General features: G+C 49.7%; 1 protein-coding gene across 1 annotated transcript; it reads right to left on the reverse strand.

Annotated features, from left to right (window-relative positions):
* Positions 1-238: 238 nt before the first annotated feature.
* Positions 239-20,896, reverse strand: Ifnlr1 (interferon lambda receptor 1). The gene is made up of 7 exons (XM_042688773.1): positions 20,823-20,896; positions 19,754-19,877; positions 9,285-9,469; positions 6,776-6,918; positions 4,957-5,113; positions 4,020-4,150; positions 239-2,960 (listed from the first exon to the last, which is right to left on the reverse strand). The coding sequence occupies exons 1-7, from the start codon at positions 20,878-20,880 to the stop codon at positions 2,244-2,246; spliced, it is 1,515 nt and encodes a 504-aa protein (XP_042544707.1). The 5' UTR covers positions 20,881-20,896; the 3' UTR covers positions 239-2,243.
* Positions 20,897-27,998: the final 7,102 nt, after the last annotated feature.

Here is a 27,998-nt window from a genome sequence, read left to right on the forward strand (position 1 = left end):
AAATAGAGCTCTTTATTTCAACTTTGGGCCAACATACAGACAGGTGTTAGGGTACTGATAAATATGATATTTATGATAAATGACATGGCAGGATCAGACATAAATATAGGCATATAAGAACAATGTATAATCTCAGCACTCTAGAGGACACATGCCACCTACACCATCACTTTCATCCTCTGTTCTTCCATTTGTACCCCCTCCCCCCTCCCTCTCCCCCCCCCACTCCCCCATCCAGTTCCAGTCACTGCAGATGGAGAAGGCTTTGTAAACACTGGTATAACAAGAGCAAAGACTGGATTGATTTTCAGGCCTTTTCCCTCATACTTCACACTTTAAAAAAATAGAATTACTAAAAATTGCTAAAAAGCTCAGAGTAGAAAAAGTTTGTACAAAAAAATACTTTTAAAATAATAAGGCAGAGACTAGAAAGGAAGTGAGTATTCAGTCCCGAGACAACAGGGTGGCAATCAAGAGCCGTGACTTTTCATTTAGAAAGCACCTTCCCAAGCAGCTTGGTTGGGTCTTAGAAAGGACAATGGGCTTGGGGACATTTTCCAGAGCTACCCCTGAGCCACAGCCCTCTTCTTCCTCAGCCACATTTTCCCCCTTTGCTCTTCTTCCTCTGGGCTCAGCAGTCAGGGCATACATTATTATATTGCGCATGCCTGTGTGCATGAAGTGTGTATACCTGTACATGTGTGAGCATGCACTCCAGATGTAGTGGTTAAGACCACATGCCAGTTTAGTGACCCTTGGAAATCCTGGGTGACACCTACAGACTTTGTTGATGAGGCCAGAGGGTCAGGAGGAGTTGGCCTGGCTGAGCAGAGGTCAAACTGCACCCTTGGGGACACATAGTAAGGCAGTGTTGCTGGGTGGACTTGAGAAGGGCTTTGTCACTCTGGACCTCAACCTCTTTGCTTGAAACAAAAGAGCCAGGTATTCAAGTACTAAAGCAGTCTGCTAGCTTCTTCTTTAGCAGTGGAATGCATCTTACCTGCAAGGCCCTGAGCATGGAGCAGGCTGGGGTGAGGCGGCTCTGACTGAGGGGGGTAGGGCTCTATGCCCCTTGCCCCAACCCCACAACCAAAACGGGAGGCCTTTGGGAACAGATTGGAGGACTTTTGGACCAAATATCCTTAAGAAACTTCTCCACAGGCATTGGGTCTTGCTGTCTGCTCAGCCTCAAAACTACACTATTAGAGGGAAATGGCTGTAAAGATCCTTTTTTATTTTCTGCATAGCAGAGCAAAGTCCTGGCAGGGTAAAGGGTAGGGCCCAGGCCCCAGAGCTACAACTGTTCAGGACAAAATCCTCAGGCCTGAGGGTGACAGCTCAGCTCTGCTACTGTGCAGCCAAGCAAGCCAGTAGAGGCCGAGAGTGAGTCACTGCGCTCTGAGCAAAGCAGTCACCTCTCCCCAAAGACTGCTCAACCATCAACAAAGCACCCCCAGGTGCCATGCAAAAGGGAGCCCAGACCCGGCAGTCTGATCCTGTGGGGATCAGTAAGTGAGCCCCTTGAGGGGTGGGCCCCATGGGGGTGGGAGGAGAGGGGCCAAGCTGTCCTTGTTGGGACTCTGGCTTCCCAGCTCAGCCCACTGTGGGTGGGCGGAAGCAAAGTGGGGGGGGGGGCTTTCAGCCACTCCGGGTTTAGGGGTCGCAGGTGGGGTATGGATGGATGGGGGATCTTGCCAGCCACCGCACAGACAGCCCCACTGACACAGCAGGCCTGTGCTGCTCACACCCAAGACGCTCACAGCAGCTGCAGGCACCAAAACAGCGACAGAACGAGGAAGGGGAAATAGCCGAGCTGGGGTCTGAACCTAGGTTTGTCTGGTATTAAAAACAGTGCTTTCTATCCTGTCTTCCAACTCTGGGGGCCTGTCTGTAATCACTCAGCCGGGAGGCGGAGAGCTCAGTAGGAAGATGAGGCCCTGCCGCCCCAGATATGCCCCCTGTGGGAGCTCCTCCCAGGAGCCCGACCTCACCTGTCACCATGGGGACACTGGGCTGACTTGGGCCCATCCGTACCTACAGCTTTCTTGCAGCTTCTAAGGGGATGGACTGGCCACAGGAACCAGTGGCATCTTCCTGCTCAGCCCAGGAACCAGTGGCATCTTCCTGCTCTGCAGCCTCCAGGCAGAATGCCAGGGAGCTGTACAAACCCTCTGAGGCCTCGGTGGAGGGTATGGCTGTGTGTGTGGCAGCAGCACCAGATCAGGTGGGAGGCCATGGCTAGCTCACCTGGCCAGGTAATGCCCCGGCACCCCTCTCTTGAGCTGGGCTCTCTGCAGGCGCTCGGCCTCCATGCTGCCGTCTTCAGGTTCTGATCCCCTCTCACTCTCCTCTTCCTCCTCCTCTTCCCACTCTTCTTCCATCTCGGAGCCACTGTCCCAGCAGAAGGTGAATGTCTGAAGAGAAACCGGGGGCTCCCCAGGAACCAGACTCTGCTGTGGGGCTGGGGAACCCCAGGTGGCCCACCAGGAGAGGCCATCCTTCTGGGGTTCTTTGGGGGAGCCGGAATCCTCCGATGAGTCCTGATGCCTGTCCCCACCCAGCCCCTGGCCTGACTCCTTCTTGGTCAGATAGCTGGAGGACCCAGCCTCTTCCCAGAACGAGGAGTCCCGAGTGCTGGGGCTGCTCCCGTGTGAGGAATCCCGGGCAGGAGATCCTGGGGCTGGGGGTGTCCGGGTCCCCACTGAGGGTCCTGCTGGCTGGAGCTTCTGGGCCAGGAAGAGCGGTGAGGAAAGGTAGGCATGGAAGCTGTCACTGTCGTCCGTGTCCTCGGCCTCAGAGCTGTCTCCTGAGCCTGCCTGTCTGGTGTGGGGGGCTGTGACTGGAGGGGCCAGCTTGGCTCTCCTGAGCTGCTCCTTTGGGGGACAGAGGATTAAGTCATCCAGCGACTCTGCTTCACTGGGCTGATAGGTTACCACAGGGGGTCTGTATCGCAAGAAGTCCTGAGTTGGGGAGGGAAGGGAAGAACAGAGAGGGTTCAGGCTTCCTGTGCTTGATGCCTTGAGTCGAGCTCCCTGGAAACAGACCCGAGGCAGGGTTCATGCGTAAGCTGTTTCTTTGGGACATGTCTCCCAACCCCCTACCCTTACCCCAAAGCACAAATAAGGGAGTAGACAAACAGCTGGAGAGAGGACAGCGTGCGTGCGTGTGTGTGTGTGTGTGTGTGTGTGTGTGTGTGTGTGTGTGTGTGTGTGTGTGTGTGTGTGTGTGTCCATCCAGCAGTGTATGGTCAGCATGGCTGGACTTTAAGCCTGCTGGGGACCCAGGGACCCACTGTATACACGCACTTCAGAGCTGGCCCACTGCAAGGGGTTGGGGGGGGAAGGGAGGGCTCCAGCCATCCCCAAGCCCTTGGACCATCACTGAGGGGTGAAAGGGAAGGTGTCAGTGTCAAGTCCTCACCAAGACAGGGCCCCATCGCAGTGGCTGGGACTCCTTCCCCCCAGCTGGACCCCATCCTATGGGAGCCATGCTGTCCGGAGGCTACCCTGGGCAAGGCTCAGCCTCGGTTAAAGAGTAACATCCCTCCAGGCCACTCCTCCACCCCTCTGGCCATCTCTCTTGGGGCCCCAGCCCTGGGCCTGCGCTTGGGGGCAGTGACAAATCATTACCAGAAAGTAAAGGCATTTGTCAGTCAGGGACAGATTCATTTTTTTTCTTTTGTTTTGCTAATGGTGGAAATCTTGTCTCAAAGGTAAGTGATAGGGGGCTGGGAAGGTGGCTCAGTGGTAGAGCGCTTGCCTTGTGTGCATGAGGCCCTGGGTTCGATTCCTCAGCACCACATAAGCAGAAAAAAGCCGGAAGTGGCTCTGTGGCTCAAGTGGTAGAATGCTAGCCTTGAGGGACAGCGCCCAGGCCCAGAGTTCAGGCCCCATGACCGACAAAAAAAAAAAAAAAGAAAGAAAAAGATAAGTGATAATCCCGTCTGGGTCATCTACTTGAAAGTCAGTCCCACCTCCTGCCATCTGCCCCCTCCCCCCTTCCCCTCTGACTTGCCGTACCAGGGCCATAGGCATCCTCGCCTGCTTAAACCAGGGGTTCCCCTTGACGTTCCTCCAGATCATACCCCCGATGGCAACTAGCAGCAGCAGAGGCAGGAGTGAGGGCAGCCCCAGGACTGCCCAGCCGACCCCTGGGGAAGACAAGAGGACAGTGATGACAGACACAGTAGGTGTAGTGATGGTACCCGGTCATCCCGCACTGAGTGCTCCCAAGACATCCGCCTATTCAGCCTGTCTGGTCCACCTAAGCACAAGCCCATCCAGCCAGGTGCCTGTGGCTCATGCCTATAATCCCAGCTACTCAGGAGGCTGAGTTTGAAGATCGTGGTTCAAAGCCACCCTGGGCAGGAAAGTCTATGAGGCACTTATCGCCAATTAATCACAGAAAAAGCTGGAACTGACACTGTGGCTCAAGTGGTAGAGTGCTAGCCTTGAGCAAAAGAGCTCAGGCCCAGCACCAGGGCCCAGAGTTAAGCCCCAAGACCAGCAAAACAAAACAAAACAAACAGGCCCACCCTATAGACTGTGGAAAGCAAGGCTCAGAGAAGTTATGAAACTCTGAAAACACACAGTGAGTGAGGAAAAATGGGATTTTTCAGCCAGGTGAGAGTTCTACATTCAGTTCTTTTCCCCTTTTTCCCCCTAATACTGGGCTTGCATTCAGGGCCTGGGCACTTTCCATTAGCTTTTGCCCTCAAGGCTAGTACTCTACAACTTGAGCCACAGCTCTACTCTGGCATTTTGGTGGTTAATCGGACATAAAGGTCTCATAGAATTTCCTACCTAGGCTGGCTTTGAACTGGGATCCTCAGATCTCATCCTCCTGAGTAGTGAGGATTAGAGGCCATGGCCACCAGTGACCTTGCTTATAACCTTTGCCTCACAAGACTTGTGTGGTCTGTGGGAAGTGCCTGCAGCACTTCCGCTCTGCACCTACCGGCGGCTTCCGGGAGGAGGCAGCGGGTCTCAGAGAAGCGGCTGTACTTGGAACTGGTGGTGTAGATGGTTCTGGCCCTGAGGCAGTGGCGTCTGCCAGAGGTAGGCTTCAGAGGGATATGGACTGGCTGGCCATAGAGGGTGGCAGGGAACAGGGTCTGGAGAAAGAAACGGGCTCTGTTTGACGGAAGAACACTGGCTCTCAGAGCCTAGGTACTGTCCCTTAACCTTTTCTGCCCAAGCCTGGTGCTCTACCACTTGAGCCACAGCTCCATTTCCAACTTTTCTGCTGGTTAGTTGGAGGTAAGAGTCTCATGGACTTTCCTGCTCAGGTTGGCCTTGAACTATGATCCTTAGATGGCATCCAGCTGACCTGTTCTCTTTTTTTTTTTTTTTTGGTCGTGGGGCTTGAACTCTGGGCCTGGGCACTGTCCCTCAGCTCTTCAGCTCAAGGCGAACACTCTACCACTTGAGCTACAGCGCCACTTCCGGTTTTCTGGTGGTTTATTGGAGATAAGAGTCTCATGGTCTCTCCTGCCCGGGCTGGCTTTGAACCTCGATCCTCAGATCGCAGCCTCCTGAGTAGCTAGGATTACAGGCGTGAGACACCAGCGCCCGGCTGACCTGTTCTCTTTTAAGCAGTTAAACTTAGGCATTTAAAATGACATAGGGGGCTCATCGGTTATTTATATTGGCCAGTGATAGTCTAAAGTGTTTGTGAAGTACTTTTTTAAGAATTGCTTTTTAACTGATTTGTAAAATGGTTTATAGTTATAAAGCTTCATAAGATGTTTCCGTGTATGTGGGAGGTTCTGGAAAGCAGGAGCCATACTGGAACACAGGGTATGGAAGTTGGGCTCAAGGAGGAATGAGAACAGTAGTAGAGGTTAGTAAACAACAGCCCTGAATGGAACCTGGCCTGTCTCTTGACTTTGTGCAACAATCTGGGGATGCCCGTGGGTTTCTACATTTTCTGTGGGGCGCGCACGCGTGCGTGCGTGTGTGCATGTGTGCATGCGTGTGTGCGCGCGGGCGAGTGTGTGTGTGTGTGTGTGTGTGTGTGTGTGTGTTGGTCCTGGGGTTTGAACTCAGGACCTGGGTGCTGTCCCTGAGTTTCTTTTGTTCAAGGTTAGCTCTCAACCTCTTAAGCCAGAGTCCAGATTTTTTGGTAGTTTACTGGAGATAGGAGTCTCATGAACTTTTCTGCCTGGGCTGGCTATGAACTGGGACCCTCAGATCTCAGACTCTGAGTAGCTAGAATTATAGGAATGAGCCACTGGTGCCTGGCTTCTGTGGCTCACTTTGTGATGCAACAGCAGAGTCAAAAGTCTGGTACATCTGCTGTCCAGTATTGCAGAGAAAGAGTAAGCTAACCTTTGCCTTCAACAGATCTGGGCACATACACAGGTGGCACTGGAAACAGGTCTGAAACTGGATGGAAAGTTATTTGTTTATCTCTTGGTTCTTTTGGTTTGCTGCTAAGCCTTTGTATGTATTTTGGGGGTTCCTGTAATGAATCTGGTGACCTGGTAACTCAGTCTCTTGCGCCTTATCATACATTATTTCAGACAAATTTGAGTGGATGAGAAGAGGCCAACAATAATATTTAAATGAAGTGGGATGGCTTCCACCTGTCCAGAGCTTGGTCTCTGGTTGAATGCGGGGGCAGGGGGATTCACAGGCCAGTCTCATTGAGCATAATCAGGGGCTGACTGCCAGGAGATGGGACGTAGGATGCATGGGAAGGTGAGGAGTGCTGGGGTTTGGTAGAGTGGTGGGGAGAAGGGGAGGAGCCTGGGGTCAGGAAAGGGGCTTTTTACCTTGTTTATGGTGCCCTCTGCCCAGAATTCCACCTCATACTTCAGGTCAACGGGGGGCATGCAGGGGGGCAGCTGGTAGGTGGCATTGACAAACAGGATCTTCTCAATCCGAGTGAACACAAGGGTGGGTGGAGCCAGCTCCACTGATAGAAACAGAACCAGGACCTGTCAGCTCTCTGTCTCACATTGCCTGCCTCTGCTCAGCTTTCTCAAAAGGGAGAAGGCATTGCTGGCATTTGTCAAAACCTACTGAGCAACCAAGGACCTATTTTCTTTAAGTCTCACACAATTCCCACTTTGGAAATGGAAAAACCCGGGGCTGGGAAGGTGGCTCAGTGGTAGAGTGCTTGACTTGCTTGCATGAGGCCCCGGGTTCAATTCCTCAACACCACATAAGCAGAAAAAGCCGGAAGTGGGGCTGACACTCAAGTGGTAGAGCGCTAGCCTTGAGCTGAAGAGCTGAGGGACAGCTCCCAGGCCCAGAGTTTAGGCCCCATGACCGACCAAAAAAAAAAAAAAAAGAAAAGGGAAAAACCCTTAAGTATTTTAGAGAATCCTGGACAGACAGTAATAGAGCTAAACCTTTATGAAGGCAACTGAGTATTCAATCTCCCCTAGAGACCACCCTTTCCTTGCTCGGCCTAGCCTAAGCGCAGAAGGACCCAGATTCACACACTATCCCCATCAATTACTTACTAATGGTATATCCTGGCACATTACTAAGCTTCTGTGAGTTTTGCTTTTTATTTTGGGGTCAGTTGTGGTGCTAGAACTCAGGGCCTGGGTGCTGTCCCTGAGCCACTCTGTGTTCAAGGCTAGCACTCTCTTGGGCCACTTCTGGTTTTCTGGTGGTTAATTGGAGATAAGAGTCTCATGGGACTTTTTCTGCCTGGGCTAGCTTTGAACTGCAATCCTTAGATTTCAGCCTTCTGAGTAGCTATGATTATAGGTGTGAGCACCGGTGCCCGACTTGTTTTATTTTTTTAGTTTTTTCAAGTGAGTTGATCAAAATGAACTTCAGAAATTCCCTGTGAGGCTAAGAAATAAAACACCTCCATCCCCACCCAGTGGTTATACATGTTATTTCTAGGTAGGCATGGGCAATATTCTTCCCTCTTTAATTTTATCTTCTCCTATTCCCCAAATTTCTACAGTGTATAGAAAACACTTTTCCAATTAAATTTGAAAAATATTTCTAACAAATATAGGAATATGTATGTAGCCAGCAGTGGCTCACACCTGTAGTCCTAGCTATTCAGGAGGCTGAGATCTGATGATAATAGTTCAAAGCCAACCCGGGCAGGAAAGTCCATGAAGCTCTTATGTCCAACTACCTACCAGAAAGCCAGAAATGGCTCTAAAGCTCCAAGTGGTAGAGTTAGCCTTGAGCACAAAAGCTCAGAGACAGTGCCCAGGCCCGAAGTTTAAGCCTCAGAACCAGCATAAATAACAATAACAACAACAATAACAAAATGTATGTGAGAGCTGGGCACCAGTGATTCATGGTTGTAATCCTAGCTACTCAGAAGACTGAGAATTGAAGATAAAGGTTCAAAAAGCCAGCCCAGGCAGGAAAGTCCAAGAAACACTTATCTCCAATTAACTGCCAAAAAGCCAGAAGTGGAGGCATGGCTCAAGAGGTAGAGTGTTAGCCTCAAACAAAAAAGCTAAACAAGAATGTGAGGCCCTGGGTTCAAGCCCAAATACTGGCACAAAATAATACTAACAAAAAAAGAGGTACTGGGACAGCACTGGGTCATGGCCAGGGCTCAGCAGAACACGGTAATTGTTATCAGGAGGAGGTTCTGTTGCATTTCATCCATGAACTAGAAGTCCTCAGCCTCCCTGAGTGAAGTCAGGGGCTGTGCAGATCTGGCTCCAGGCTGTGGCTGGTCCCTGGTTCCTTCTCACCGAGGCTGGTGGGAGCCCGGGCTGCACTGGACAGGTGCTCTCCGCTTTGGGGAAGTGGGACATGGACAGCGAGTCTGTGAGCCTGTCTCTGGGGACCGGTGTGTGGAGAACCCCTAGCATGCGACGGAGACCAGATGGATGAGAAAGCAGAAAGGGAAACTTGCTCTTCCACTCTTGGTCTTTTCCTGAGCAGGTGCATTTGCTGCAGGTTCCTTTGCCTCCGAACTTGAACTTGTACTGTGGTTTTCCGGAAAACTTTTAGACCCTTTAATGTCAGATCCCTGCCTCTCTAGTCTCCCTTCCTTCTTTCTTCCCTCCCTCCCTCCCTCCCCCCGCCCTTTGATTCTGTCTCTGTCTGTTGTCTGTCTCATTCTGAGGCCTCCTGCTTCTTGGACTGAGCAGCTACTAGTTTCCCTGGCTCCCAACTCTGGACAGACAGCAAGTGTGGAATTTTCCAGTTTCTGTGGACACGCAAGACAACTGAATGGATCTCTTGTTTAGATCCTGTTGTTCTTTCCTCTGAAGGCCCCTGCCTCACCTTGCAGAGTTGCTGGGTAAGGAGCGGTTCTCTGTCAGTCCCTTCCCCACAGATACCTACCTTCGAACAGGTAGTCCAGGTACTTGGACTCGACTTTTGGAGACTTGGCATTGGCAGACACAGCCTGTACACGTCCCTTGAACTTGTTGTACAGGTCCTGCCTCTTCAGGCACATCAGGGGACACAGCAGTGCCCTGGTTCCCGTGCACCTCTCTACTTTCCGCCACCGTTTGGGGGTCAGGAGGCTGGGGTGGGGGAGAGACAGGAAAATAGGGGACTGTGAATGCAGCTTCTGGATTGAAGAGGAATTTACCAAACATGTGGTCACTCATTCCTCCAGCCCACTGCCCATCTCTCCATCTGTCCATCTGCCCCGCACTCCCCAGTCCAGACATCCGCTGTGGCAAAATATGGCTGGCCAGGAACTCAGTTTTACAACTAGACAGATGTGTCTGGAAGTCCTAGCGCTGTCCCTCACTTGCTCAATGCCTCCCTCCGGGGCCTCTATGGTGGTAGCTGCCACGACTATTCCAGTATTTTCCATATGTTTACTCATTCAGGCATCGATAAGGCCCCTACTATATGCCAGGTACCATGCTGAGCACTGTGTGGCTGCTGGAGGGGACCATGCAGATCAATGACTTCAATCTCTGATGAAATCTGGTCAGCCTTGAATCAGCAATCCATGACAGCTATGGTCCCACCCAACCTCCGCCTCCCAGGAACTTAGACCTGATGGGAGGGGACCAGAGGCAGTAGTCATAGCAACTAGATCAACTCAGGAGCTGGTAAAATATCACCCCAGGGGCTGGGAAGGTGGCTCAGTGGTAGAGTGCTTGCCTTGCATGCCTGAGGCCCTGGGTTCGATTCCTCTCAGCACCACATAAGCAAAAAGAAAAAAGCCAGAAGTGGCGCTGTGGCTCAAATGGTAGAGCTAGCCTTGAGCTGAAGAGCTGAGGGATAGCGCCCAGGCCCAGAGTTCAGGCCCCATGACTGGACCCCCCAAAAAAATCACCCCAAATGATCTCTTTGAGGTGCTTGCAAAGGTGACTCAGAAAAGACCAAGAAGATGGTTCTGAGGCTGAGACCCGGTGAGGAGAAGGAGGGAGCCTGGGGAAGCGTGGGGAGAGGAACAGCAAGAGGAAAAGGCTGTGATGGAAAGGAGCTTGCCCCGTGCAGGAAAGCTCAACATGATGATGATGGGAGTCCTGGCTCTACCCACGCCTAGCTCTGGTCTTTAGACAAGTGACTGTCCCTCAGCCTCAGTCTCCCACCTGCAACACCTCCCTCAGGGAGCTGTGGTAGACAGAGGCAAAACCCAGTGGGGCTAGGCAGCCATGGCTTACACCTGTAATCCTAGCTACTCAGGCAGCTGAGATCAAAGAGTCAAGGTTCAAAGCCAACTTAGGCAGCAAAGTCCATGAGACTCTTATCCCCAAGTAGCAACCAAAAAGCTAGAAGTAGAGCTGTGGCTCATGTGGTAGGGCATCAGCCTTGAGTAAAAAGGCTGAAGGATAGCACCAGGTTCTGAGTTCAAGCCCCAAGGTACACACACACACACACACACACACACACACACACACACACACACACACACACACATACACACACACACACACCACATATACACACACACATACAGAGTGAACGAGAACCAAGGATACTTCCGGGATTAAGGGCTGAGTGGTGGGCAAATGAAGAGGCCAAGGGACAATATGGGCAAAGAGTCAGTTCCTCTGTTTTGTGTCTTGGTAGAAAGAAGTATACAAACACTGACAAAAAAAGGCACTGTAGGGGCTGGGAAGGTGGCTCAGTGGTAGAGCTCTTGCCTGGCATGCCTGAGGCCTTGGGTTCGATTCCTCAGCACCACATAAGCAAAAAGAAAAAAGCCGGAAGTGGCGCTGGGGCTCAAGTGGTAGAGCGCTAGCCTTGAGCTGAAGAGCTGAGGGACAGCGCCCAGGCCCAGAGTTCAGGCCCCACGACCGGACCCCCCCCCAAAGGAACTGTAGTTACATTAACGAGAGACAAGATATAGACCTCAAAGTCCAAAGCAATATTAAAGATGTTCTATTCAACAGGAATAGAAAAATTCTAACTTACATGTGCTTCCTTAACAGGTCATACTTCCTAAAGTAAATATAGGAAAAACTACAGGAATAAACATTCACAATTATAATGAGAATTTTTTTTTGGTGCTGTCCCTCAGCTCTTCAGCTCAAGGCAAGTGCTCTACCGCTTGAGCCACAGCACTACTTCTGGTTTTTTGGTGGTTTTTATTGGCGATAAGAGTCTCACGGACTTTCTTGCCCATGCTGGCCTTGAACTGCGATCCTCAGATCTCAGCCTCCTGAGTAGCTAGGCTGACAGGGATGAGCTACTGGCACCTAGCTATAATGAGAAAATTTTAAGATATTTCACTCAATGACTGAGGAATGTGACTCATACCTATAATCTCAGTTATGCAAGAGACAGGCAGGAGGATCAAGGTCCACAATCAAAAAAAAAAAAAAAAAAGATCCTACTTGGAACATAACCTAAAGCAAAAAAGGCTGGAGGCATGGCTCAAGCAAGAATGCTTACCCAGCAAGGGGCAAGGCCCAGAGTACAAATGCCAGTGCCACCAAAAAACAACTATGTGAGATGTGTGTCGACTGCAACTGGGTTTTCAGTTTATGTAGCTAAATAAATTCTGAAACAATTCCAAGTAGGAAGGGTTTATTTTGGTTCATGGTTTTCATTCTATCATGATGGGGAGGGCATAGCAGTAGAGAATAGCTCATGTCACAGTGGTCAGGAAGATGAGAGAGAGAGACAGAAAGGTTCAGAGCAGCTCACATCATGGTGGACAGGAAGAGAAGAGAAAGACAGAGAAACAGAGAAGCTGTGTTGTCTAGCCTTGTCCAGCCCAGGAGAGGGTGCTGCCCACATTCAGAGCAGGGCTTATCCTCTCCAGAAATGCCCTCTCAGACAGAAGTGATTTACTAATCTCCTGGGTGTCTCTCAATTGAATCAAGTTGACAATCAAGATTAACCATCACAATGTATCCATTGTTAAAGGACTGGTATCTAAAATAAACAGAGAACTCTTACAAGTCCATCATAAGAAAACTACTTAGTGAGTGGAAAAAAATATGAGCATAGCCACTTAACAGAAGCAGACACATGAATGGCAGATGAACACACAGGAAGATATTCAACACCATCGATCATTTTGGAAAGGCAAACTACAGCTATGATGGAATACTAGCACACACTCACTAGAAAGGATAAAAAACCCAAAGGACTGGGCTGGGAAGGTGGCTCAGTGGTAGAGTGCTTGCCTTGCATGCCTGAGGCCCTGGGTTCGATTCCCCAGCACCACATAAGCAAAAATAAAAAAGCCAGAAGTGGCACTGTGGCTCAAGTGGTAGAGCTCTAGCCTTGAGCTGAAGAGCTGAGGGATAGTGCCTAAGCCCAGCGTTCAAGGCCCCATGACCAGACCCCCTCCCCCCCCCCAAAAAAAAAACCCAAAGGACTGACAATATTAAAGGTTGGTGAGTAGATGGGATAACCAGAACTCTTACACATTGTTGACTGGAATAAAAAAATGGCTCAGAGAGATTGAAACACAGATCGTTTCCAAGCAGGTGCCACTGGCTCATGCCTGTAATCCCAGTTACTCAGGAGGCTGAGATCTGAGGATCAAGGTTCAAAGCCAGCCCGGGCAGGAAAGTCCATGAGATTCTTATCTCCAAATGACCACCAGAAAACCAGAAGTGGTACTGTGGCTCAAGTGGCAGAACACTAGCCTTGAGCTGAAGAGCTGAGGGACAATGCCCAGGCCCAAAGTTCAGGCCCCACGACCAGACCCAAAAAAAAAAAAAAAGTGTCTTATGGACTTTCCTGCCTAGGCTGTCTTTGAACTGTGATCCTTAGATCTCAGCCGCCTGTGTAGCTAGAATTAGAGGTGTGAGCCACCAATGCCCTGCCAGATTTGGTATACTCTTAGTGTATCTAAATTGAAAACAAAAACAATTTAGAAAAAGATGGAAAATGTGTTCTGGAGAGAACAGCAAGGCGATGGCTGGAAGACCATTTGATAAAGACATCCTGGATGCAACTCGTGGATTCAGTCACGTCAATAGAAACTAGAGACGAAGTTTTTTGTTTTTTTAAATAAATGAGATCTGTCTTTCTTTCTTTCCTTTTTTTCTGTCAGTTGTGGGGCCTGAACTCTGGGCCTGAGTGCTGTCCCTCAGCTCTTCAGCTCAAGGCTAGTGCTCTACCACTTGAGCCACAGCGCCACTTCGGCTTTTTCTGCTTATATAGTGCTAAGGAATCAAACCTGGGGCCTCATGCATGCAAAGCAAGCACTCTATAATTGAACCACATTCCAAGCCCCTCTCCCTTTTCCTTCCTTCCTTCTTTCCTTCCTTTCTTTCTTCCTTCCTTCCTTCTTCCTTCCCCGCCCACTTGTCTCTTTTTCTTTTTTTTTTTTGCTAGTCCTAAAGCTTGAACTCAGGGCCTGTGTACTGTCCCTGAGCTTCTTTTGCTCAAGGCTAGCACTTTACCACTTGAACCACAGTGCCACTTCCAGCTTTTTTTGCGTATGTGGTACTGAGGAATTGAACCCAGGGCTTCATGCATGCTAGGCAAGCACTCTACCACTAAGCCACATTCCCAGCCCTAGAGATGACTTTTTTTTTTCTTTTTTTGTGCCTCTACTCATGCCTGAACTCAGGACCTAGGTTGCTGTCTCTTAGCATTTTCATGCAAAAGTGGTGCTTCATCTACAGTTCCACTTCCTTATTTTTTTTTTCTTTTTTTTTGTGGTTAATTAAAAATAAGAGTCTCACAGACTTTCCTGCCTGGGTTGGCTTTGAACCACAAACCTTAGCTCTCAGCCTCCTGAGTAGCTAGAATCACAGGTGTGAGCCACTGGTGCCCAGCTTAAAGATGGAACACCTCCAGCACTGACTAAAGTGGCTGGTGACCAGAGAAAAGGAAGGAAAGCTGTTAGAGGGCACAACAACTATTTGGCTGTGAAATTTATTCACTGTCCTTTAAAAAAAGGTAAAAATGGCTGGACACTGGTGGCTCACACCTGTAATCCTAGCTACTAAGGAGGCTGGAGTCTGAGGATCCCAGTTCAAAGCTAGCCTGGAGTAGGAAAGTCAGTGAGCCAATAAACTACTCAGAAAAGGCCAGAAGTGGTGCTGTAGCTCAAGTGGTAGAGCACTAGCCTTGAGCAAAAAAGCTTGGGGACAGTGTCCAGGCCCTGAGTTCAAGCCCCATAACTGACGCCCTCCCCCCCCCCCCAAAAAAAAAAGGTAAAAATGACACCAAGATGATTCAGAAATCAGCAGTTACTGCTGTCACCCAAAGCCTGGCTGCTGCTACCCAGTGTCTTAAGCATAGGATAGGGCTGGGAATGTGGCTTAGTGGTAGAGTGCTTGCCTTGCATGCATGAGGCCCTGGGTTCGATTCCTCAGCACCACATAAGCAGAAAAAGCCAGAAGTGGTGCTGTGGTTCAAATGGCAGAGCGCTAGCCTTGAGCAAAAGAAGCTCAGGGACAGTGCCCAGGCCATGAGGTCAAACCCCAAGACTGGAAAAAAAAGAAAGGTTAAAGGGGTAGGCAGGCTGCTACCTCGTGACCCCAGGGAACAGAGGAGTAAGCAAAACAAGATTATTCTTGTTTTGTTTTTTTTTTGCTTAGTATTTCAGCTCTAGCTGGCCTGAAACTCTTGATCCTTTTGCCTCATTCTCCCAAGTATGGGGATTACAGGTGTGCCCCACTCCATCTGGCCAAGAGGACTATTCTTCTGCCTAAAACCTAACAGAATTTGCCTTGTTAGGATTGGAATTGACCTGGGAACATGCCTCTCTTTCCTTCTTTCCTGTTTTCCCCTTTTGGAACTAGGAATGTCTACCATAACCTTGTCTGGTTTCTTGGATCCACTGATAGAGAATAATTTTTCCCTCAGGATGAGTCACACCTCTAATTACACCCACATTTGGTAGATAATATTTAGATGAGACTTTGGACTTAGGAGTCAGAGCTGGAATGCGCTAAGACCTTTGCAGCTGTTGAGAGAAAGGTGAATATATTTGCATTTAGATTCATGTCTTGAAGAGAGTGCTTATGACAGTCCTAGCAAACCAACACACACACACACACACACACACACACACACACACACACACACACACACACACACACACACACACACACACACACACACACACACACACACACACACACACACACACACACACACACACACACACACACACACACACACACCAAACTCAGAGCAACCCAAACAGCCACGATGGGAAAATACATAAAATAATAGTATGTCTAGTCATACAATAAAATACTACTCAGTAACAAAAATAAACAACTAATTCACAGCAAAGTGAATAAATATCAGAAACACAGGGTGAGTGAAAGAAGCCAGACATGAAGGGTACTATTTGTATGAAATTCTGGAACAGTCAAAAAGCAGATCTAAGGCTGTCTAGATCTATCAGGAGATTGAATACAAACTGGCCTGAAAGAAGTTTCGAGGGTAATGGAGGTATTTTGTACTTTAATAACGGTGGTGGTTATATGGTTGTATACACTTGTCCAAACTCATCTCTTAAGACTGAAATGGAGTTCTTTGGCCCATGTGAAGTTTAACTCAGTAATGTTGATTTCTGTTGCTGTTTGGCTGTTGATTTTTTGCTTGTCATGGAGCTTGAACTCAGGGCCTGCGCACTGTCCCTGAGCTTTTGTGTTTAAGAGTAGTGCTCTATCTTTCATGCGATTGTTTCTAAGCATTTATAAGATTATTTCTTTGTTGCTTTGTATGTCCCTCCCCCACAGTATAACCCCTGCTTTCACTGTATTTGATGTCAGTATAATTTGTGGAGGGGAAGGGGAAAAACAAGTCAGTATAATTTGTGGAGGGGAAGGGGAAAAACAAGTCGTTTAAATAAGGATATAGGTGGACCTGTTGCAACAATGAGAAGTACAAGTCTTTATGTCCAAAACGAACTTTACAACTTTGGTTGTAAAGTTTGGGAGGGGTGGGGAGGATTAGGTAGGGGGGTGGGGGGAGGATGGGAAGGGGAAACAAAGGAGGAGGCCACAATGCTTGATAAGAAATGTACTCATTATCTTGCCCATGTAATTGTAATCCCTCTGTACAGTATTTTCACAATAAAAAATAAATAAAAATTAAAAAAAAAGAGTAGTGCTCTACCACTTTGAGGTTTTCTGGTGGTTAACTGCAGATAAGAATCTCATGGATCTTCCTGCCTGAGGATTTCGAACTGAAATCCTCAGATCTCAGCCTCTTGAGTAGCTGGGATTATCGCCATGAGTCACTGGCGCCTTCCAGTAATGTTGATTTTTAACAGGACAATTGAAGTCAATAAGGAGCTTATTATTACTATTTTAATGTAGGCCTTCTCAGTTGTAAACTTGTCAGCTAGAAATGACTAGTTATTAAGGAAAACATATAACTGGATTACTTTCCCATCGCTGTGACCAGATATCTGACCGTATCAACTAAAAAGGAAGAAGGATTTATTACAGACCCTGTTTCAGAGAGCACAGTCCATGGCCACTTGGCTCAATAATTCTAGGCCTATTGTGAGGCAGAGCATCACGGCAGTGGATCGTATGGCAGGCTGCAAGAGCTTTGCCACTATCAATGAAGACAGGAAATAGAGGGAGACAGGAAATGGCCAGGGACAAGATACCCTCAAGGACCCACCCCCTAGTGACCTACGTCTTTCAGCTAGGTGTTACCTCCTAAAGTTTCTAGAACCTCCCAAAACAGTGCTACTAGATGGTGACCAAGTGCATATACAATACACGGAGTCTCTGCATTTGAGTAGTGTGTGTGTGTGTGTGTGTGTGTGTGTGTGTGTGTGTGTGTGTGTGTGTGTGTGTGTGTGTGTGTGTGTGTGTGTGTGTGTGTGTGTGTGTGTGTGTGTGTGTGTGTGTGTGTGTGTGTGTGTGTGTGTGTGTGTGTGTGTGTGTGTGTTCATAGTCAAACCATGACCACAAGAGAAAGACTTTAGGGGGGATGTTGAATAATTTTGAACACTGAAATTTTTTTTAATCAAAAGTGGAATCTACTCCATTTATAAAACAATAAATACATAACTGGGATTTGAGAGAGGAAGACAAATATTGAACACAGAAAAAAAGAGGATATTAAAACAGGGAGTTCGGGTCTGGCCAGTGCCATCTTGGCCTCTTGGTGAATGGGAGGGTCTGGCATCTTGTCTTCATGGTGGGGGAAAGCAAAGCCCCTGCCTCCCACGTGATGGACGTGCCTGAATCCCTGGAGGAAGGGATGGGTACTAGGCTGATAGGTTACTAAACCTGTCAGTCCAGTGGTCCAGTGCCTGGGACTGGGAGTTTCCTGTGACCCTGCCTCCTGACCTGGCCAGCTCAGGTGTCATTAAGCTATGCCATGTTCATGTCCTGTCTGCTGTCACCTGTCTCTTCTCCAGTCACCATGATGTCCCAATTCAACTCTCCATTGGAGCTGAATTGGTTTGTTGGTATTGCTTTTGTTCTTTCCTTCCTCTCTGGCCTTCAGGGCAGTTTTGTGTGAAGTGTATTTGCTGGCTGCTGGTCTTTGAGACAGGAGTCTACCATGAAGTTGCCGGCCTTTTAATAAAGACTCTAAGATTCAACCTCTCAAAATATGGCTTCTCACCTTACAACAATATAAATGATGGGAGTCGCTGAAGAAGAAAACGGAAGCAAGAGAACAGAATACTAAAGACTACTCATGATGGGTATGTGCTGTCTCCGGATACAGTTCTTGCTTTGCAATGCTCTCCTGAGCCAGGGCCCAGACCTCACATCGGCAGATCTGCTAATTTGTATCTGCAGCTATCTTTCTGGTCATCTCCCTGATTGTAAGGCAGTGTAAGGTCTGCCACGGGCCATAGGAGCCCTGGCCTCCCGCCTCCCTTCTTCCTGTATAAGTCTCTGCCAAATATCTGAGTTACCTAGGTAATTGGCATATCTAGAAGCAGTCACCTTCCCCTCCTCCAAGGTCACATCCTGGGCCTTCACACCTTCCATTAGACCAGGGGCGGGGCCCTAGGCTCTGAGATCACATCCCCTACCTGGCCACACCTCTTCACACCCCTGGCCTAGATAAGTCCTGGCCTGGGAATGGGTTGTCCCTTCTGGTGCTCTCCACCTTGCACAGTGGGGCAGCAGTTTGGTAAATAAACTTCTTTTCCTGCCTGAGTATGTCGTCGTCGTGGTGTTCTCTTCATCGGCTACCTAATTAAACCTCCCTATTTAATTTACCCTACAGGCAGGAAGGGCACAAACTCTGGCATCAGAGAGACTTGGGTTCTTCTTCTGGCTCAATCACTAGCTTTCTTGGGCAAGTCGAGCCTGGCTTGTTTCCTCCCCTCTGAAATGAGGCAGACACAGCATGTGCCTGGGCCAGGGTAGGTCTGAGAGCATGAGAGCTCTAACCCCACTTCCTGTTCCTACCTTCACCAACTCCAGGTTGATCCTCCCAGCTTTCGGCCTCAGTTCTCTTGCCTTTCTAATGAAGAACTCCAGGCCATTCCCATCTATGTTTGAAAGATGGAGCATGTACTACCAATCTCAGATTCCTCTGGGCTAGTATTTATTGACTGCTTGGGCTTAAATGGGAAGGACCCCCCCCCCCCCCAAGGCCCTGTCCAGCTCCCCAAGGAAAGCGGGATGATGGGAGCATGCCTAGGTCTCCAGGCTCTGCAGGAGGAAGTACCAGCTCCTGGCTGTATGTCTGCTCTCACGCATCGGCTCGAATAACTTCAAGTACTTCATCTGGGCACTCAAGCCTTGCATTTCCTTGCAGTTCCTTCTAAGCCCCACTCCAATGCTTCTCCATCCCTGGCAGACCACTGAGTGGTCTCCTCTGTGAGCGCCCAAAAAGCCAAGCTGTGAGACCTGAAAGGCTTGGGGGGTTTGGAAGGCCTTCTAACATACTCTCAGAATGCCAAGAGTTTCCAGAAAAGGTCAATCAGTCCTGGTTTAACAGGAATTCAGATTTCAATCCTGGGTGTGGGCTAATTCCACCCTAAACTGCCTGGGGAGCCTGCAGACTAAGGTTTATGCAAATTGTACTGTTCAGCTCTAGTTCTGGGATGTGGAAGTAACTTTTATACAAAATACTGTCACATGTGGTTGCTTATGCCTTTCTGTCTGAACATACTTCCCTATATGAAATGCAATAAAAACCCTGGTTAATGGAACCTTGGGATCTGAAGCTGGTGGAGGGCTACAGGTCCCCTGGCACCCCAAATCTCAATTCCACCATCCAGGCTCCATTACTGCCCTGTCCCAGGTTGCAACAGGTTGTGACACTCCTCCACATGGATCCCACTACCTCCAACCTTTATTTGAAGCCTCTCTCTACACACCTGGCATGGGCCCAGAGAAGCACTGGAGGCTAGCCACCCCAACACACTCCTCCACTCCCCACCCCTACTTCTTCCATCCCTCACCCACCAGCTCAGAGGCTCCCCTTACCCTCGGAAGGTCACCAAATAGGTCACATTCTGGGGGTTGCCAAGCCCTGGGAGCCACGTCAGGTACACACCGAAGTCCTGGGAGAACAGGGTGACGTTCCGGGGAGGGGCTAGATGGGGACTGCCTGTGAGGAAGAAGAGATCATGAGGCTGGAACTCAAGGCTGGTCCAGAGATCTTGAGGCCCTTCTCAGCCAATGAATCCTAAACTCAGAATTCAGATCCAGGCTGGGCCTTGCCAATTCTGAGCATTTTACTCCCCTTCCTCCTGTCAGTTTTCCAGGGCTGGCTAGGTCTCATTCTTCTGTCACTTTAGGCCACAGCATCTGTGGACCACCGTGTGCCAGGGAGTTCCAAAAGGAACACGGCTCTGTGTCCTGACTAAGGGAGACCGTAGTCCCAGGAGGCACCCTGGACACAGACATGTTGCCCGGCTTCCTCAGACGTCTCATCGCTGCTATTTTCCTTGAGCTCTCCTTCAATGGTCTGTGACTCAGTTTCCCCCTTTGAAAAAGGAGCCTCTCTACCTCCCAGGATGGCTAGGTTGCAAAGCTTTAACAGCCCCTGATTCCCGACGCAAAGAAGTGATTCCAAAGTGTGGGATCCGATCCTTCCTTGGTTGCTCCAAGTAAGTTTCCAGCTCTTTCAGACCAGGTAGAAAGATGACCCCCGCCGCTCGGCCGAGGCCGCTCCTCCCCGGATTGGTGATCGCGGTGGGGGTAGGGTCTCCACTGGAGATACTAAGTTCGGGCCTGAGTCGGGGCTCGGCCGGGCTCCATCCCTCGGCCTGCGAGGCCGGAGCTGGGCGCTCCCGGCTTCGGGGGACACCTGGGGGACGGCCGCGCCCCCTCGGCGGGCCTGGAGTCGGGAGCTGGGCACGATTCCAGGAAAGGGGGGCGCAGGGCCCGCCTCCCGGAAAGGATGCGCTCCCTCTGTGGGCTGGTCAGACCCGGGGCCCGGGCGGGCCGGGGCTCCCTGGGCGCCGGGCGCCGTCCCCGTGTCCGCCCCGGCCCCCGGCCCCCGGCCCGCCTCCCCCGGCCCGGCCCTCGCCTCCCCGCGGCGCGCGCTCACCTGCGGTGGCCCGCAGCAGGCACAGGAGCAGGGGCGCCCAGCGGCCGGGCCCCAACATCTCAGCCCCGGGGGGAGCCCGCCCGGCCCGGCGCTGGTCCCCGGCGGCGGCGGCGGCGGCGGCTCGGGCCACCCGCGGGCCGGGAGGCGGCGCTCGGGGCCGAGGGGCCGGGCGGGCGGGGAGCGAGCGGGGCGGGGCCCGCGCCGTCGGGTTTTGCCCTTGCGGGGGACCCGTGAGCTTTCCCGTAACGCGGAGCAGGAAAGCGGCGTGTTGCAGGACGAAGGAGCGGCCTGGACGCAGGCCGGGCAAGGACGCGAGCTGGGCGCCCGCGCGCCCGGCCCGCCCGGGTGCCCGCAGCCGAGCGCCGCGCGCTCCTCCCGGCTCCTCCAGTTCCCGCGAGAACCCGGCGGGGGCGGGCGGGGGGAGGGCTGCCAGGCTCTTCTCCTTCCCTCTCCTCCTCTCCGACCTCGGTCCCCCCACTTCTCCCCTCGCCGACCTCGGGGGGGGGGGCCGATTTCTCCCCTCCCTCCTCCCCGACTTCGCTCCCTCCAGTCCCCCCCACCCCCCAGCCTGAAGCTCCTTGCAAAGCTGCACACAGCGCACAATGTAGCCAATCGGCTGTGTACATCCACCGGGCGCGGTGGCTCACGCCTGTTATCCTAGACACTCAGGAGGCTGAGATCTGAGGATCCAGGTTCAAAGCCAGCCCGGGCAGGAAGGTCCGTGAGACTCCAGAACACCAGGAGAGGCGCTGTGGCTCCAGGAGTAAAGCTTGAAGAGCTGAGGGACAGCGCCCAGGCCCAGAGTTCAAGTCCCATGACTGACAAAAAAAGAGCCAGAAATAGAGTGGTGGCTCAATTGGTTCTGTTTGGTTTCCTAGGGTTTTAGTCATGAATACATACTGCTTTTCCAACGAGAAAAGCCATTTTTATTCTAAAATGATGTATGCAGGATGTCCCAGACTGTAAAGACTGAGAGGTCTGCGACCCAACGCCTTATTTAGCCTTTATGGATGCTAGCTAGAAAAGGGAGCAGGTTTCAGGAGTGGAGAAAGGCCCAAAGCTAAGTATTTTTTTTAACAATGAGAATTTGGGGGAGGGGAAAGTATTAGCTGCTGACACCACACCTATGGTGGCCTCTGATAAAATTAGGCAGCCTTTGGATCCCAGGGCAGTCTCTTAGAGTGTATTGCTTCTGGCTTCTTTGGGGTTAATAGTCTTGAGTGTACTGGTAAGCAATGCCTGTCTTTCTTAGACATCCAGGAAGGTGAACCAGTCCTGTCAGTTCCATCTGAGGTCATTCTGACTTCCATTTCCTCTTTTCCCTTCACCTATTACATCTGTCACAGACATTTACTTTCATCAGCTGCCATTGCTGAGTTCTGTTTTTGGTCGTTACGTAGGTCTTGGAGGAGAAGTGTGCCTCCCCTCTATGCTACAGACACTGCTGCCTGGAACCCAGCCAATGGACAGAGCTGGCCCAGCTGTCTCAGAACCTGGCCTAGCTGACACCAGGGCCACACTGGTGTCCTTAACTATCAGATGTGACCATGACCTTGGAGGAGGAACCGACACCTAGCATGGGGACTGTTGACCCCTCACCCTGTTAAAAATGCAGTTTCTCAGCTCAGATCCCATCTGTTCTTAGGCAAGTCTTTTCTCCTTTCCTTCCTTCCTTCCTTCCTTCCTTCCTTCCTTCCTTCCTTCCTTCCTTCCTTCCTTCCTTCCTTCCTTCCTCTCTCCCTTCCTTCCTTCCTTCCTTCCTTTGCCTCTTCCTCTCTCTCTCCCTCTCTCCCTCTCCCTCCCTCTTTCTCTCTCCCTCCCTCTCTCTCTCTCCCTCTCCCTCCCCCCCTCTCATTCTTTCTTTCTTTCCATCATGGGGCTTGGACTCTGGGCCTGGCCACTGTCCCTGAGCTCTTCAGCTCAAAGATAGGGCTCTGCCACTTGAAATACAGGGCCACTTCGGGTTTTCTGGTGGTTTATTGGAGATAAGAGTCTCATAGACTTTCCTGCTGGGCTGGCTTTGAACCGTGACCCTCAGATTTCAGCCTCTTGAGTAGCTAGGATTACAGGAGTGAGCCACTGGTGCCTGGCTATTTTCTTTTCTCTTTTCTTCCTTCCTTCCTCTCATTCTCTCTCTCCCTTCCTTTCTCTCATTTCTCTTTCTTCTCTTCAGCATTGATGAGTTGTACAAGGGTCTTTCATGCTGATGTGTCCACACAATGGACCTGGATTAGCCCCCCTCCTCCATCACTCTCCCTCGCCAAGCTCAGCAAGCCTCAGTATTCTATTTTCACACTTGTCCAGAAAGGTTTTTTGTTTTGTTTTGTTTTAGGGGTCAGTCGTGGGGCTTAAACTCTGGGCCTGGGCACTGTCCCTCAGCTCTTCAGCTCAAGGCTAGCGCTCTACCACTTGGACCACAGTGCCACTTCTGACTTTTTCTGTTTGTGTGGTGCTGAGGAATCGAACCCGAGGCCTCACCCATGTGAGGCAAGCACTCTACCACTGAGCCACCTTCCCAGCCCCATCCAGAGGGTATTTTGACCACAGGTTCCCTCCCCTGCCCCTTACTAGTTCCCACATCCCGACAAGGCCTGTTTTCCCTTTCTGTCCTTCGCTGTTTGGGGTCTGTGTCTGTTGGTAAAGGGAACTAGCCTTGGGGTTGCTCAATGCTCTAGGCACTCTAATCACATCGATGCCCTCATTTACTCTGCTTTCTCCATCCCTACTCCTGACGATTTATTATACAACCCGAAGAAGCATTTTATAGAGCTGCGGTGGATCTAAATGTTGTTCTCAGTTTGCCCAGGGTGGCAGATATCTGGAAATGTCTGGCTGGTTTGGAATTTGTGCTGTCCTTTCAAACTAACCAGTATATCTGCCCAGAGGCTCTCATAGAACCAGGAGAAATGAATGAGGCCTCGGTGGGGAGATGTCAAGCTAAGGTCTTGAGATCTCCCTGGAAATTTGAATTTTTACCAGCCAGCAACTACATCTCTTTCAGACTTGGCATCCCATCGAGCTGGGGCAGGATGCTTTGGCCGTCAGGATAGAGAGGTCTTCACCTCAGTGGGTTGTACCTCAGCAGCTGGCTCCATTTTACAAAATCTGCCCTGTTTGCTTTCCAACCTTGCTCCCTTCCTTCACCCCCTAATTCCAAGTTAGGAAACTGTATGTCCAGGTGTTAACAGCCTTGAGAAGACATTTTGAGACTTCACGCTTGGGCTGAACCTCATGCTGAACCTCTCAAACCCTTTAGAAGAATTTGCTTATTAAAGCAAGTTTAAAAGTCACAGCTTGCTACCATAGCCAAGTCTCTACTTAGGTCTCCAGCCAAAGGCCCCAGTTTCTTTCAGACATTTGAAATACTGAAAAGAAATCCATTCTGGGGGCTGGGAAGGTGGCTCAGTGGTAGAATGTTTGCTTTGCATGCATGAGGCCCTGGGTTCGATTCCTCAGCACCACATAGCAGAAAAAGCCAGAAGTGGCGCTGTGGCTCAAGTGGTAGAGCACTAGCCTTGAGCTGAAGAGCTGAGGGATAGCACCCAGCCCAGAGTTCAGGCCCCACGACCAAAAAAAAAAGAAATCCATTCTGGAAAAAAATGACTGATCTCTGCAGGTATCTTTTTTTTTTTTTTTTTTTTGTCAGTTGTGGGGCTTGAACTCTGGGCCTGGTACTGTCCCTGAGCTCTTCAGCTCAAGGCTAGTGCTCTACCACTTGAGCCACAGCACCACTTCAGGTTTTCTGATGGTTAATGGAGCTAAGAGTCTCATGGACTTTCCTGTCTGGGCTGGCTTTGTACTGCAATCCTCAGATCGCGGCCTCCTGAGTAGCTAGGATGACAGGCATGAGCTGTTGTACCCCCGTTGCAGGACCCCCACCAAGAAGACCACCGAGAGTCAGAGGTTCCGAAATGCAACAGCAAGGCTTTCAGAAGCAAGGCTTTATTTAGGTGGGCTGCAGCTCGGGCCTCCTCCTACACACCGACTCAGTGGAGCTTAGGAGGAAGCCCCGAGCTGAAATTTCACAGGGTTTATAAAGGCAAAAACTACAAAGTTACAGCAACCAGATGTGTTAACAGGACATTCTAGGGCGATAAGGAATGATAGGGGGTGATCAGACCATTTGGGCCAGGGCAATGAAGGGCAGAGGGTTAGCAGACGGTTTGGGCTAGGGCAATAAAGGGCAGCAGAGGGTTATCAGTGAAGTGAGGGGAGTTTGTGGCCACAGATAACTCTGTCCTTGGGATTGATGTGAGCTCTGGTTAACTTCAACACAGACAGATCAGTTCCTGGAATTTATGATTGCTCTGGGTCACTCATAATTTAACATAAATGACAGAATGGCCGCTGCCTCAAAATGGAGTTACTTCAGCTCTTCAGAGCCACTGGTGCCTGGTATCTCTTTATTGAAAATAGTCAATATGAGCTGGGTACCAGGTAGCTCACACCTATAATCCTAGCTGAGTAGCTAGGATCATAGTTCAAAGCCAGTCAGGCAGGAAAGTCCATGAGACTTCTATCTCCAATTAAGCACCAAAAAAGCTGGAAGAGGGGCTGTGGCTCAAGTAGTAGAGCACTAGCGGTGAGCAAAAAAGCTCAGGGACAGTGCCTAGACTGGCACAAATAAATAAATAAGGAAAAAAAGAGAAGATGGCAATGTATTATACTGTGTATTACAATACAGTGCAGCTCATAATTACAGGCCTTAATCCTTATAATCACTCTATGCATAGGATATTATTTCCTTTTAGCAGATGAAACCCAGAGGTTATATTGTTTCCTTAAGTAACACAGGTAGTTTTAGTGACTGTAGACATTTTAGACCCTGCTGTCTGTCCTCCAAGCTTGTGGTTTTAAGACTTCTGCTACTCAGTCTCCAGATGGTTTGAGGGCAAACCAGAGGAAAATTCCCCATCTCGAGGTCCCCTGATACACAAAGACCTCTAGCACCCTGAACGCTGGAGCACTTGCCTCCATTTGGGTGAGGATGTCAGGCGAAAGTAAATGGTGCTAAGTATGTAAGTGGAGGGGCGGGGGTAGGGTGGGGACCCCCTTCCTTCACTAACAGAGAACTCACATCTGTTGGTGCCATCGCTGAGATTTTCCATTTAGAATAAACCGCATCCCAACCTCTGAAGGCCAATGGGGCTTAGGATGAAAGGCTCTGCTCACAGTGAGGCTCCAGATCACTTCCCAGCAAGTCAAAGATGCTGGGGCATGCCAGCATCTCCCATCGAAGTTCCCCTCTGCCTCTGGGCTGAGCCATACTGAGTCCTGCAGCTGCTCCAGGTCTTTCTCCTGCCCCATGCCTTTTCCAACACTGGTCTCTGTAGCAGGAGTTCCCTTCCCTTGAGTCTTGTAGCTAAGGCCTGTTTTTTGCTTCACGTCTCAGATCTTAAGTACTTTCCCCGGGAAGCTTCATTAACCTTGACTTTGACTTTGGCTTGCTTCCAATGCCCAGATGTATCTCTGTGTTAGTCTGTTTTGTACTTCAAGAAACAGAATAACTTAGACTAAATAGTTTATGGACAACAGAAGGATATTGCTCACAGTTGTAGAGGCTGGAAAGTCTAAGATTGATTAAGCTCGGGCTGGGAGGGTGGCTCAGTGGTAGAGCGCTTGCCTTGCATACTTGAGGCCCTTGATTCGATTCTTCAGCACCACATAAGCAAAAAAAGAAAGAAAGAAAGAAAAAAGCCGGAAGTGGCGCTGTGACTCAAGTGGTAGAGCGCTAGCCTTGAGCTGAAGAGCTGAGGGACAGTGCCCAGGCCCAGAGTTCAGGCCCCACAACTGGCCCCCCCCCCCGCAAAAAAAGATTAATTAAGCTCAATCTTTGCTTTCAAGGTGGCGCTGAACCTTTCCTGATGAACTCTGAGCCCTCTAGAGCTCTTATAACTCAAATGTCTCCCATTAGGCATCGCAAAAACTGTTGTAAACATCACAAGCCAGGATACCTACTTGCACATCCATGTTTATTGCCACATTTCTTACAATAGCCAACTTATGAAAACAGCCCAGATGCCCTGTAATAGGTGAGTGGATCAAAAAAAATGTGATGTCTATACACAATGGAATTTCACACAGCCATTAGAAAGAATATTACATCATTTGCAGGGAAATGGGTGGACCTAGAACCAATTGTGTTAAGTGACGTAAGCCAAGCTCAGAGAGACAAATGGTGCGTGTTTTTTCTCATATGAGGAAGCTAGATCTAAAATACACTCAGACTTGATAAATCATACAGGACTCTAGGCATTCATAGCGAGATTAAAGGAGAATACTCTTAGGAGAGGAACTCAAAGGCACACCACCTGTGTGCCTCTGATCACATAAAACAATACTTACTGAAATGAACTCCAGGAAATGGAAACAAGAAGTTTTTTCTTTGCTGTCATTTTTGTTTTTGTCTTGTTTGTGCATTTATCTGTCTTTGGATGGTAAAGGGGACAAAGTGGAGGGACAGAGTGAACATATGCAGCACTGGTTCTCACTGGACAGTATGTTGAAAATGAACGATACAACTTGTGGGTAGGGATGGGAGGGGAAAACTGGGAGAGAGCAAAGGAAGGGATGACATTGTCCAAAAAGAAATGTACTCTTGACCTGACATATACCTGTAACCCAGAGCTCTGTACAATCACCTTTATAATAACAATAACATTTTACAAAAACCCAACCCTGTTGTATTGAGGATGGAGTTACCAGTATGTGAACTTGGGGAGTATAATAGTATCCTGGTATAATAGCTTCTTTGGTGGTCCTTAATCGCAATTAGAAATACTTTGGGACACATAATTGCCTTCTTCTTTGATACAGTTTTAATGCCTGAGGAACTGAGACACAGTAAATGTTAGTCTGCAAGCAAGCTTTCCATGTCTGGGGCTCAGTCAAACAATTCTCATAGCTCTCAAACAACTCAGCTCTATCCCTGGCTCTTAGCTGGCATGCCTGTTGATGATGTCTGGCCTATTCCTTTTCTGTTCTCCATTTTCCAACAGTAGCACAATTCAGCGTTTACTGAATTGCACCTGGCATATGACTCATAGTTAAATATCTTACTATCTGTTCTGAAAGTATGACTTCACTGTACTGCTTCTCTTCATGGCTGAGATTTTACAGTCTCTCGCTGACCCAAAGAATAATACTTCAGAGTACTGCCTAAGGGGAACTAGAACT

This window comes from Dipodomys spectabilis, unplaced genomic scaffold, assembly GCF_019054845.1.
Source record: "Dipodomys spectabilis isolate Male_0828 unplaced genomic scaffold, ASM1905484v1 ptg000118l, whole genome shotgun sequence".
Taxonomy (NCBI): domain Eukaryota; kingdom Metazoa; phylum Chordata; class Mammalia; order Rodentia; family Heteromyidae; genus Dipodomys; species Dipodomys spectabilis.